This window comes from Procambarus clarkii, chromosome 18 (genome assembly GCF_040958095.1).
Source record: "Procambarus clarkii isolate CNS0578487 chromosome 18, FALCON_Pclarkii_2.0, whole genome shotgun sequence".
NCBI lineage: Eukaryota > Metazoa > Arthropoda > Malacostraca > Decapoda > Cambaridae > Procambarus > Procambarus clarkii.
Window position 1 is genome coordinate 44,636,161 of NC_091167.1, and position 14,432 is coordinate 44,650,592.

The 14,432-nt window shown below is 45.4% G+C and overlaps 1 protein-coding gene across 10 annotated transcripts in view; it reads left to right on the top strand.

The window, feature by feature from the left end:
* The window catches only part of magu (SPARC related modular calcium binding-like protein magu), a 275,455-nt gene that overhangs the window by 79,157 nt on the left and 181,866 nt on the right, over window positions 1-14,432 (top strand). For 8 of the 10 annotated variants that reach the window (XM_069326577.1, XM_069326578.1, XM_069326580.1 and 5 more), the window contains exon 2: window positions 13,057-13,113. The exons of 1 other annotated variant lie outside the window; for it this stretch is intronic. In XM_069326577.1, the coding sequence (XP_069182678.1) occupies window positions 13,057-13,113 (57 nt within the window). The remainder of the gene's footprint in view (window positions 1-13,056; window positions 13,114-14,432) is intronic. One more of the 10 variants, XM_069326576.1, reaches the window with a different exon arrangement.

Genomic DNA, 14,432 nt, shown 5'->3' on the forward strand with positions numbered 1-14,432 from the left:
ATTATTATTTAGTATGTTTTTTTACCACAGACGTGGCCACACATTTACAATGCTAACCAACATATATACATTTTCTTCAGTCCTCCATGGGCCTACACAGCTGTTTGGAAGTTGTAAAGGACCCTGGTTGTAGGAGGCCTGGTTGAGGACCGGGCCGCGGGGACGGTAAGCCCCGAAATCATCTCAAGATAACCTGACCCTTGTATCCCGGCCAGTCTCAGACTCAACCACAGGTCCTGCCTCGCAACTTATCCTCAGTAGCATAGTGGGCTACGTCCTCGACTCTCACCCCGACGGACCCGGGCTCAATCCCCGAGCACGACAAAGACCTTTCCTTTCACCCAGTAGTTCAATAAGTACCTGGGAGTTAGGTGACTGTTGTGGGTGGCATCCTGGGGAGTCGGTAATTGGCCTACGGGGACCTGGTTAGGCCTACATACAGGCGTCCTGTCCCCGACAAGAGCCCGCCAAGCACACACCGAAACTACGACGTTGGTACAACGTTCGAACAAGTTTTAACACCTAACCAGTTATAACAACCAATATAGCAAGTTGTAACAACGTTGTAATACGTCATAAACACGTTAAGCCAAGATGTAACAACTTTATTACAAGTTGTAACAAGCGGAAAATAGAGACAGTTTCGGTTTGTGTTTCCAGGGAGGAGCCTGGGGGGGGGGGCGGCACCCCCCCCCCCCCCCGTACTCAGAACATTAACATCAATAACGTCCAAAGTTTATTGACATCGTAAATGAGGACGTCATGTTGCCTTAACCGGCCACTTAAGTCCTGTATAGTGACGTCGCTCTTACACTTTGGCTCTCTTTAGTGACGTCAGTTATTTTTGTTCTCTCTATAGTGACGTCACGTATACCGTTTTCTTTTTATAGTGACGTCACTGTTATACCGTTTTCTTTGACGTCACTGTTATACCGTTTTCTTTGACGTCAGTGTTATACCGTTTTCTTTGCCGTCACTGTTATACCGTGACGTCAGAGTAGCGCACGTCCGGGGTTTACCTTACAGTGTAAACTTGCCAATAACGAACATTGAGTTCTTTTTTCTTTAACCTGTTGCTTGGTTAAGGTTGAGAGTGGTAGAGGTGTACAGGTGTTGGTCTTGTCTTGAGGGAGGTGGCGGCCCTGCAGCCCCCTGCAACCAACAGTTTTAATGATCAAGCTTCAAGAGTAAAACAGGTCAACTAGAGGCAAACAGTACTTTAGGCGGTACCTTGTGTTCCACTCGCCTATCGTGGCTGGCATTGAGTCACTCGACCGACCATTGTTTGTATAGGACTCTTGGTCGTCATTCAGGGTGTTGCTTGTCCAGCTCCTGAGGGGCCCTCTTAACTCTCAAGACAGTACTTAAGACGGTCACCACTTCAAAGTTCATTTTACGGGATCACCATAGCCCGTGCTACATGGACACTTCGTTCTGAGTAGTTATATTTAAAACAACAACATTCAAGTTCACTTTGGTGTAGTTATTTATTGATTTATGTTTGTTTATTTGTATAAATGAGAGTTATTGTTGTGCGGGACAGGTTGCTGTATTTGTTTGTTGTTGTTGTCTTTGTTGGATACGTAAGCGCACATAAGTGTTTGTTGTGTGTGGAGGGTCGTATCTGTGTTGATGTTTTCACTCGCTCTTCTTAAGTGATTATTTCCTGTCAGGTGTGCGGGAATGTCAGGTGTGGGGGAAGTCACTTGTTGGGTCTGTGAGGGGTGTGTGTGGTCACTTAGTTGTGCTGGCGGGGGTTGAGCTCTGGCTCTTTGGGTCCGCCTCTCGAATGTCAATCAGATGTAGATCAGGTCTTTCTATGGGCAACAGAAAATAATATGGTGTTTAACGAAGATAAGTTCCAGCTCATGCGCTACGGAAAAAAATGAAAATATAAAAACGGAAACCACGTACAAAACTCAGGCAAATCATAACATAGAACGAAAAGGCAATGTAAAGGACCTGGGTGTACTCATGTCGGAAGACCTTATCTTTAAAGAACACAATAAAGTAGCCGTCACAACTGCAAGAAAAATGACAGGTTGGATAACAAGAACTTTTCACACTAGAGATGCTATACCGATGATGATACTTTTCAAAACGCTTGTGCTCTCTAGAGTGGAGTACTGTTTGGCCTCACATCAACATTTGGCCTGATGGAAAAGTTGTAAATTTTTTTTAATTCCTACAAGAACATAAAAACTTGAGGCAAGAATTTGTGTTGACTTCTTAAGATGTTTGAATGCTGCAACTGGACAAGGCTCTATTATATATTGTGTGTGTGTGTGTGTGTGTGTGTGTGTGTGTGTGTGTGTGTGTGTGTGTGTGTGTGTGTGTTTGTATGTGTGTATACATATACTGTTAGGATGCCTTTATGGTTATGATTACAAAGATCTTAGACTTTCTGAGGAAGTGTTCGACTGTTTGTGTGTTCGATTATTATTTCGAAGGACTTTAAGTGCTTCTGAATGGAAGTGTTATTAAATGTGAATGACAAGCGGAAGATGGGCGAGTGAACTCTTTGTCACAGGTCGAGGTCACACACGGGGTGTGGACGGGGTGTGACACACGGGGTGTGGACGGGGTGTGACACAAGTGTATTGTCAATCGGAGGAGACTCTCCCCCCCCCCCTCCCCACCACCTCCTACGGTGCCTGCATGCAAGGCTTCCACTGAGTGCCGTTGGGGTGATGTGGCCTCATAGTGTGAGCGGCGGGGACACAGGTGTCGGGCGTCGGGCACACATTGAATTTAGGATCGGAAACCTAGATGTGCTTGCAGGGACGAGCGAGGCTCCTAACCCCACCTTCAGAACGGTCTTACAATAATGCAATGACTCATTTCTCACGTTTTTATCATACTTGTATTCAAAACTTTTGCTTCAACGACTACTACACCTAACATGTTCCACTTGTTGACACCTCTGACACTGATAAAGTTCTTCCTAACGTTCAGGTGTTTCTACATGTTAAAAAGTGTTCCTTTATGTATATTGTCAGTTCCCCACTAGGATATTCTATGTTATCATGCCTCTCCTATTTCTTCACTTCTCCAGTGTAGGAAGGGGCCAGATCTCTGTCATTCCTAATACATCAGTCCCTACAACTCCTGCACCCACAGGATAAATATCAGCGGCAGCACGTGGAACGCTCACGAACCTGAAAACATCGTTTAGAACCCTATTCCTGGACTCCTGTTTTTTTTCAAGCCAATCTACACAACATTTGCTAGACCAGAACTGACACAAACGCATAAAACACACACCTTGTCAAACATAAAACAAATTTAACAAAACACAAAGGGAAGGGAATTATCTGTAGAAGGTGCCAAGCTAGTACAACTGTAAGGCACTGGGAAGGGGTCAGGATAAGGATTTGGGATGGGACGGAGGGAGATGGAATGGTGCCCAACCGAGGTTGATCAACAAGACTGGTGTTGGAGGCAGGAGGAACAAGCTGTCATCACAGTCTGGTGTAACTAAGTCAATGCTGGAGGGTAGGGGAGAGAGGGGGATACTAATAGAAATAAAAGTGCACCCCGCCACCCCCAGGGGTGCACCCCGCCACCCCCAGGGGTGCACCCAGGAGTGCACCCAGGAGTGCACCCAGGAGTGCACCCCGCCACTCCCAGGGGTGCACCCCGCCACCCCCAGGGGTGCACCCCGCCACCCCCAGGGGTGCACCCAGGAGTGCACCCAGGAGTGCACCCAGGAGTGCACCCAGGAGTGCACCCAGGAGTGCACCCGTCACCCCAGGAGTGCACCCCGCCACCCCCAGGAGTGCACCCGTCACCACACCGGGAAACTGTGGTCTCTTACATGATATAAATAAGTAGATGATTACCATCTTTTATAAATAGTTACTAAGGCAACAGTTCTCGAGTGGGAGGGGGTACACCATGTGTGTCAACACACACACCCATGGTGTATTCTACACTTCCACAGTGTTGACACATACGGTGTATTCTACAGTGTTGACACATGGTATAGTCTACAGTGTTGACACACACACACACACACACACACACACACACACACACACACACACACACACACACACATGGTGTGGTCTACACCTGAGTGTCGGGACAGCTGCCAGGTTCGACTCCCTCCGGGCCACTAAAATATAACATAGCCAGGTTCTTGCTCTATTAGTTCCATATATAAATGTCTCCTGTCAGTGTTCATCATCACTCTAGTGCTACACCTTTCAGGTGTGTGTGTGGGGGGGGGGGTAGTTGGGGGTGTGGAGGGGTGTATGGGTAGTTGGGGGTGTGGGGAGGGGTGTATGGGCGTGGAGGGGGGGAAGATGGACGGGAAGGGGTGGAGGTGACGGATGTTGGTGTCAGTGTGAAGTTTAGTGGTACTTACGGCACCAGGTGGAGACCCACCTGGCCGGGACCAGGTGTACTGGCAGCCTGGCTCACAACGTCACAGGTGGGCAAGCAGTGTGTGTTCGCTAGTGCCACCATGTTTGTGAGGGGTTTGTAAGTTTTACCACATAAATTACTTTATATAACTGTCGTCTTGCATTGTTGGGGTCGTGGAGGTCCTCCTCACCACCTCCACGTTGCCCAAGAGTTGCTGCCAGCGAGGGTAAGAAATATTGCCGGAACAACCGTGGACATCTTCAAGAAAAAACTAGTGATTTATCTGAAAAATGAGCACCACATTAGCTACCCTCCACGACTCCAGTACTCTGCTTGACTCATTCATTTTACAAAACAATGGCTCACGAAGCTCCTCTTTACATTCTTTCAGCACCCTGGCAAGTATTTCGTCTGGCCCCCGGCGACTTGTTAGGCTTTATTGTTCTATTTGTTTATTAACTTCTTTTTAAGCACCTGCATAGAATTGTTCAGCTGCATATATATATATATATATATATATATATATATATATATATATATATATATATATATAATAATTAGTAATTACAGAGACGAAATACTTATTTAATCTATCAACCATTTCTTTGTCATTATCAGCTATGTAACCTGCCTCAGTTTTCAATACCGTGATCGTCTCCTAAATCTTTGTTTGATATAACTGAAGAAAAAAAAATAGGATTTATCTTTGCTTGCTCTGGTCGGAGACCGGGCCGCGGGGCCGTTGACCCCCAAAACCTTCACAAGGTAGGTAGGTAACCCTCCTATAGTGTACTTCATGGCTTCTTTTGGCCATTCTAATTTCTTTAACATTTCTAAATAGACTGACAAATTTCTGTTCTATATTTACTTCTCGGTTCTTAGTTCCTTTGATCACGGGTTTTCTTTACTATGTATAAGGTTGTCTAGAATGGTGATGAGATCACACTAACGGGATGTAGCAATGAAAGTGATTTTGAGGCAGCTGGGGCGACTTGAACCCGCGTCCTGGTAGTTCCCAGACACCTGCCTTAATGATACTAAATGATGCTTTTCTAGTATCATTCTTGTCCACTTGTGGTGTGTGTGGTACCCGGCCTACACTGTGTGTGTGTGGTACCCGGCCTACACTGTGTGTGTGTGGTACCCGGCCTACACTGTGTGTGTGTGATACCCGTCCTACACTGTGTGTGTGTGATACCCGGCCTACACTGTGTGTGGTACCCGGCTGTTACGGCCCTCTCGGGTCGCAACTGGATTCGTACTCTGATGTCGTTAGAGGAAGTTGTATCCGGCCCCAAGCCAGTAGTGGCTTTCAAGGGATGAGATCCGTGACGCAAGTAACTTAAAGAGGGAAGGGAAATAAAGTTAAGAACTTAAGATTATAATTGTTCCCATCACCAATAAATAATATAAGATTACACAGGGGGAGGGGTATTAACACTGCACAAGGGAATTATTTACACAGTTGTCTTCTCCTGAAGACTCTGGATCCAAACTCTCGGTGCCAAGTCCTCGGTGCTTTCGTGGTCTCTTGACGAATCTTTCGACCAAGCTGAGTCTACCCCAAACACAGGCCAGCCAAACACAGTTCCACTGGGGGCACCGCCGTGGAGGCCGTCAACCACAAGTCCAGCAGGTCTGCTGGCAGGTTCCGGATCAGCAACGCTGGTCAGGCCACTCCACGAGCGATACTAGGGTAGCGCCCTAGTCAAGAGCCTCGTGTGATACCACAAATCACTCTCCTGTCCTCAATACCCCAGTGGATAATCGTCTCCAGCAGTCGGTCCCGGGTACGACGATCCTTCACTGCCGCTTCACAGGCAGGGTAACACCACAGTGTTCATCCGGGAGACGACTCACAGCTGCTGCAGCAAAGCACAAGGTATGGGGACGGCTGCCTTGGGTAGACTGACTCAACTTCCATCACAGCAGTCCCAGGTCGACTCTGTAAGCAGACACGTCATCAATAACAGGGACTCACAGTAGCACCTCACTTACAGGCTCAGACACAAACGCCCGACGTATCCACTCCATAGATGGCGTTGTTGTCTGAGCACCACCTCACCAGAGGTCAGCGGCGGCTGTGTTGTGAGCCGAACAGGACTGGAAACTGGCCCTTGTGGCCAGTACACGTCGTCCTCACCAGGTGTCGTCGTCCGTTTGGAGGGGGTTTCGGGAGCCGACCCACAGATGGCGTGGTCGTCACTGCTCCGTGCTCGGACGCTGGATCCGGGTCCGTAACACCGGCTTACACTGTGTGTGGTGTGCTGCAGGCCTCACCTTTACTGAAAAGGTTTTTGAATGTCATAATTTGAATCTACACCGTAATCCATTGTCACGTCACTGTGCCTGACTCTTGTCACGTCACCGCTCGTCACGTCCCAAGCACAGCCCTCGTCCCCATGTTTAGATCTGCTCAATCTATCCTTCCCAAGAAACTCCTTAATTCTCAAAATCAGCTTTTGGGAACTCTGACACCCAAACAGTTTTCACTTACACAACTGTTCCTTGCCATGTTAAATCTGATATCCTTGTGATCACCGTTCCCAGCTCACTCCCTGTCGTAGTTCACGACCTATCCTACCTAACATACATCTTGGCTCACTCCCAGTCAATACACTTGGTGGAATATGGAGAGTGCTGTTCATGTGACCTCTGACCTCTGGGGTCTGTGCTCTCGCTTGGAGACTACGTTGACCTGACGTACATGTTTTTGTCTACGTCACTCACAGGTCAGAGTAAAGGTGGGACGGGAGAGGTTTGAACAGGAGGTGGAAGGGGGGCTTGAGCAGGAACAGGAGGATGACAACTCACATCAGTCAGCACTGGAACAAGCAGGAGGTGACACCAACACTAACTGTTTACTTGAGCGACTGATCACATGGTGTCCACGTGCGCGGCGTGACGTCACATGTTTACAAAATCTACGCTCAGCTGATACAAGATGCGTAGAGTGATATGCGACTATCTCTGATTTTGAGGTCCATGAATGAGATACAATTATTGTTTACCTTTAAAGGAACGCAAGAGGGAAATTACACAAAATAAAAATTGTTAGGTGAATTCAGTATTAAGGAACATGTATGATTTACGGTGATTTTAAGTTACATATTGATCAATAATACAGCGAGTACTGCATGTGCTCTCTCCATTGACCACGTGGTTATAAATGCAACTGTTTTGCCTTAGCAAAATCTTAAGAACCCAAGCAACCCACCTAATCTGTCGAGGTCGATACATGGAAGCCTTCGATAATACGGTGATTTAAATTTGATTAATACGGCACATTTCTAACGGATTGGTCCATTCCATAGAAAATGGGACGTGTTAAGAGGAGTTGAATAATAACTGGGAGTGAGCAGTTTACATGTAAGGGCACAACCAGGCTAAATTGTCACATAAAGTAGTTGATTTTGAAATACTCTTCTCACCTTTAGCTGTTATACCTCGTGTGTACCTTGTGATGGTTCCTGGGATCAATGTCCAAGTGGCCCTGTCTCGCAATGCCTCCTCCTGGTGGGTGGTCTGGTCAACCAGGCTGTTACAAGCAGCTATTCGCAGTCTGACGTATGAATTACAACCTGGTTTTATTAATTAACTTTTGAAATGGAACTTTTTTCTTGTTATATATTGTAAAAACTTTGCTCGTAGATTATAACATTTTATTGCCCAGAATGCCTGTTGTTAATGATTGTCTTACTTGTGTTAGTGGTTGTGTTACTTGTGTTAGTGATTGTGTTACTTGTTAGTGGTTGTGTTAAGAGTGTTAGTGGTTGTGTTACGTGTGTGTGTACCCTTCGTGACACACAGGTGTACCGCTGCACACTGACTGACAAACGCTGCCCCATACAATCCCAGCCCCACACAATCCTAATCTCTGGAGATGAGCATGACTCATATTACTAGTCCACTACAAAACAGTACACACATGCTACTCACGATATCAACGCGAGAGTTGCATCATGATTCAGCCCACTACACATGGGAGACGAGGTCCGGGCATGCCATGATATGAAAAACGTTAATGGAAAGTTTCCTCTTCTAAGCTTGCCGAATAAGCCCGACGACTCAAACAGAAAACGGAACAGTACGTCACTTTTGTGAGTCGATTTCATTTCAAATTGCGTCCAAATTTGGCCATAGCGCGCATACGAGCGAAAAGTGACATTATTTTTAAGAACACGGGTTGAGCTCATTGACTGCTTGGCGTAGCCTCTAGAATCCGAACAGTCTGTTCGGATCTCGAGACTCCTTGAGCCAGTCTCCCCAGTCAGCCCACATCTGTGACAGTCCCTCCGGCCCTCTTCAACTCGTTGTGTCTTAGCTTGTCAGGACCTACGACTGGCTATTGGGTTCCAGTCGTGCTGGGTCACTGGAGTTACCTCGAGCGTCTCATTAATGCTGAAGCTCTCGGAGGGTTCGATATATATTAGTGACCCATTATTTCCCGCGTCTGGCTGCTCTAGGAGAGCCCTAACTAAAGTATTTGGGGTCACAACGCCAGTATGTGTGTTGTTTCTGTTAGTACTTGTGTTAGTTATGTTAATATTACTGATACTTCTGTTATTACTACTGTTGTTTATGCTGTTAATGTTACTGCTGCTACTGTTGCTGCTTTTGCTGTTGCTGCTGTTGTTGCTGCTGCTGTTACTGCTGCTGCTGCTGTTGTTGTTGCTACTGCTGGTGCTCCAGTTGCTGCTGCTGCTGCTGTTGATGCACCTGCTGATGTAAATTTTAAGGATTTGAATACTGCTACTGTTGAGTCCATTTTGCTAGTGCTGTTACTGGTGCTGTTGCCCGTGTAACTCCCTGTTGCTGCCTTTACTGTTGTCGTAGTGTTATTGCTAACGCTGTAAATTGCACGTCTGTTTCTGTTCACAATGTTACTGATGGAGATTGTGTTGCGTCCACTGAGACCCCGGGTTGATGTTGTTGTGTTCCGCTAGTGTTGCTGATAGTGTCAGGTGTTATCAGCATCTCCTATCCGTCGTCTCCCGTCCAATACTACAGCTGATTTTGACGTCAGCACCCCTCCCCCCCCCCGCCCCCTCAACGGAAAAAATACTATATACTCTAATTCATAGCGGCTCGCAAACATTCACGTTTTCTGTGAGTGGGTCCATCGGTTAAGTTAGGTTTCATGCCTTCAAATGCCCTCTTGGGGACTGTAAGCTCCAAAAAACCCAGTATATAGGCAAGACAACAACATCTCTTTCTAGGCGTTTAACGATGCATAAGCAACAGGGCTCCATTAAGGAACATATAATCTCTTCCCACAACCAAACCATCGCCAGAGAAATCCTAGTAAACAACACAGAAATCATCGATAGATACAGCGATAGCAGGCGGCTTGACGTTTGCGAGGCACTACACATCAAGAAGTCAACACCAGCAATCAACAGCCAATTAATGCACAACTATATTCTACCCACCTCAAGACTCCGCTCCAATATAGAAGCATCAAGAAATATGGACCAATAGGCTTTCTACAAACACTTCTATTCAATACCCATTGTTTCATGTTCTGTCTTGTGTTGATACTTTTAATACCCTATTAATATCCCCTCTTGTTCTGTCTTGTGTTAATGCCACATCACCCCTCCCACCTCACTCAAATGTAGATATAAAATCGGAGATGCGTAAGTTCTATTCAGTTGTGTATTTGTGAACTAAAGTCTTTGAAAATGTAATAAGTTTTACGAAACGCGCTCGTGTCGCGTCAGACTAGAAATAAAAATGAATTTTGGAGAATTGATTTTTGATTTACCTCCAACAGTGAAAAGAAATGTACGAAAGATTGAGAAAATTCGTGTTAGAATTATTAATCTTACTTTTTCGGTCATATTTAATAATATATGTCTACAGGAAAGACTGCTACCAAAATATACTAATATATATATATATAGATATATATATATATAGATATATATATATATATATATATATATATATATATATATATATATATATATAATATATAATATATATATATATATATAATATATATATATATGACACGATAAAGCACCTAAATTATTAGGGGCCGTCTCTAAGCTCTCAAAATGTACTCTCTGGATAGGAGACGAGATTGATATAAAATAATGGAAGATATAAAACATACAAGACTCCAGACTCCAAATTTGCAGTAAACTAACATTCTGGAGAGAGTGATATGGTACGAAATGCAGAATAAACCCAGTTAAGAGGCATGATAGACACACTGTATGGACATGACAGGTCCACGCCCCATCAACCAACCCACCAAATATAAGAAACTTGCCGGAACACAAGTGGAAGTATTCAAGTGACGATCGGAGGCGTTCCCGATAGAATTGTCTGACCAGTCGTGTTATAGTGGACCTGCTGGCCACAGCAAGCAACAGCCTGGTGGGTCAAGTTATCACAAGTCAAGCCTTGCCTCAAGCCGGGATTGAGGAGTAGTAGTCTCAGGTCTCTCCAGGTATATAAAACAAATGTAGACTACTCTGCCAAAGTGCAACATTCCAGGATGCAGTCTTGGGTGATGGTTGTCAAGTCCACTATAATATTAACCTGTGACCCGTGACCCTAGATCTATGACCCGTGACCCTTGATCTATGACCCGTGACCCTAGATCTATGACCCGTGACCCTAGATCTATGACCCGTGACCCTTGATCTATGACCCGTGACCTTTGATCTATGACCCGTGACCTTTGATATGACCTGTGACCTGTGCACATTAGGGTATTACACTACACTACATATTTGTAACACTATATATACACTACATATTTGTAACTTCCTCAACTTAAATTAATGTTATAATTATGGTGTTAATTAATCTGATTATTAAGATTTCATTATTTTTTCCTGAATTAGGCCTAATAACCTTAGATTTTCAGTGGTTTCTTCTGATAGTGTGAAGATGTATTTTTTTCGAATACATAATTTGTGTATTTTATTGTATATATTTATCTATACATATGTATATTTTATAAGATATCCTAGGTGTTGCTTCTTGCATACTTGACACTGATGTCTCATATGTATATAGTAATCAAATTGCTTTGCTTCGCTTATACTAAATATGTATATTGCTGGCCCGTGGCCTTGACTGTTTTGTTGTATGTGTAATATATATATATATATATATATATATATATATATATATATATATATATATATATATATATATATATATAATAATGTTATACCTAGTAGCCAGAACGCATTTCTTGGCATACTATGCAAAGCCCGATTTGCCTAACAAGCCAAGTTTGCCTGAATTTCAATATTTTTATTTTTTTTTCTTATGAAATGATAAAGGTATCCATTTCATTATGTATGAGTTAATTTGTTTAAATTTGTGTTACAACTAACGGAGATATATGACCTAACCTACCCTACCCAACCTGCCTAACCTAACCTAAACTAACATAACTAAATCAATAATTTATGTTCTTAATATAATAAAAATATTTAAAATAAACCAACTGGAAACAATTTATTGCAAATAAAATCACTCGGCCTATTAGGCAAATCGGGCCTTGCATAGTAGGCCGAGAAGTACATTCTGGCTACTAGGTACGACATGTATATCCCTTCAAGCATCCTAACTCTACCATTGTTCTGGTGTCCCTTCACTCTTCCCTTCTACCCCCTCACTCTACCCTTTTACCCCCTCACCACCCCCCCTCACCATCACCACCCCCCCTCACCACCACCCCCCCCTCACCATCACCACCCCCCCTCACCATCACCACCCCCCTTACCATCACCATCCCCCCCTCACCCTCACCATCCCCCTCACCATCCTCCTCACCCTCACCATCCCCCTCACCATCCTCCTCACCCTCACCATCCTCCTCACCCTCATAATCCTCCTCACCCTCATAATCCTCCTCACCCTCATAATCCTCCTCACCCTCACCATCCCCCTCACCATCCTCCTCACCCTCATAATCCTCCTCACCCTCATAATCCTCCTCACCCTCACCATCCCCCTCACCCTCACCATCCTCCTCACCATCCTCCTCACCCTCATAATCCTCCTCACCCTCATAATCCTCCTCACCCTCACCATCCCCCTCACCCTCATAATCCTCCTCACCCTCACCATCCCCCTCACCATCCTCCTCACCCTCATAATCCTCCTCACCCTCATAATCCTCCTCACCCTCACCATCCCCCTCACCCTCATAATCCTCCTCACCCTCACCATCCTCCTCACCCTCACCATCCTCCTCACCCTCACCATCCTCCTCACCCTCACCATCCCCCTCATAATCCTCCTCACCCTCATAATCCTCCTCACCCTCACCATCCCCCTCACCATCCTCACCCTCATAATCCTCCTCACCCTCATAATCCTCCTCACCCTCATAATCCTCCTCACCCTCACCATCCCCCTCACCATCCTCCTCACCCTCATAATCCTCCTCACCCTCACCATCCTCCTCACCCTCACCCTCACCATCCCCCTCATAATCCTCCTCACCCTCACCATCCTCCTCACCCTCACCATCCCCCTCATAATCCTCCTCACCCTCATAATCCTCCTCACCCTCATAATCCTCCTCACCCTCACCATCCCCCTCACCCTCACCATCCCCCTCACCCTCACCATCCCCCTCACCCTCACCATCCCCCCCCCTCACCCTGTACATAGCGCCTCTTCTAATGTCTCTTTCTTGTCCACTGACTACAGCAGCGGAGACCCCACAAGCGGCCCAGACCCTTCCTCCAGCTCCAGATAGACCGGACGGTGAGTGGTGGTGTGGTGATGGTGTGGAGGTGGTGGTGAGGTGTGTGGTGGTGTGGTGATGGTGAGGTGGTGAGGTGTGTGGTGATGGTGGTGGTGGTGTGGTGATGGTGAGGTGGTGATGGTGGGGTGGTGTGGTGGTGGTGAGGTGTGTGGTGATGGTGGTGTGGTGATGGTGGTGATGGTGAGGTGGTGGTGTGATGGTGTGGTGGCAAGGTTTGCTGGTGGTGGTATGGTGGATGTGTTGTGGTGGTGGTGGTGTGGTGGTGTGGTGGTGGTGGTGATGGTGATGGTGATAGTGGTGGGGTGTGGTGTTGTGGTGGGGTGTGGTGTTGTGGTGGTAGTATAGTGGTATTCTCTGTACTATGCAACACACAGATACATAATCAGTGTCTGTGAGGATCTTTGACATGACTAAACACAACACTAACAAAAAACATAACACTATTAATAAACAAATCTGCGCTCATTTAACAGGTGCGAAACAACAAGAAAATCTAGAACTTAAAGTAACATCTTGACACTGTAACACCAGCACCACTATATTTGTAACACCACTGTAAAGTACCACTATAAAGTACCTCTAATATTGGAACACTACTGAATAGTTGTACACTAAAATATTACTGTATCCTAGACTATAGTTGGTGGTGAGAAGTAAAATAGAGGAAGGAAGGTAGGAATAAGGGATGGAGGAATGGAGGAAAGGAAAGATTTAGAAAACGTGGACAGGGAGGGGGGGAACTCGTCTGTGGGGCAACAGGAAACGAGGGGCGCACGGAAAGGGAGGAGGTGGGATAAGGAAAGGCGAGGAGGAGACGGGGGGGATACTGAGGAGTAGGAAGGAGCAGGAGGAGAGAGTAAGAGGGAGTAGAGAGTAGCCTGAGGAGTACTAATATATATATATATATATATATATATATATATATATATATATATATATATATATATATATATATATATATATATATATATATACTGAGTAACAATTCCCTCTGGTTGCACTTGGTAACACTGTTATTGAACACTGTGTTTAACATAATATGAACTGACATATGATGTGCAATTGATGGTATTTTACCACAGTAAAATAACAACATACTGGAGTGAACGATATGGAAGAAAATGCAGAATAGAACCAGTGAAGAGCAGAGGTGCCATAGGCACAATCAGAGAACACTGTATAAACATCAGAGGTCCGCGGTTGTTCAACGTCCTCCCAGCGACTATAAGAAATATTGCCGGAACAACCTTGGACATCTTCAAGAGAAAACTGGACTGTTTTCTAAGAGAAATGGCAGACCAACCGGGCTGTGGTGGTA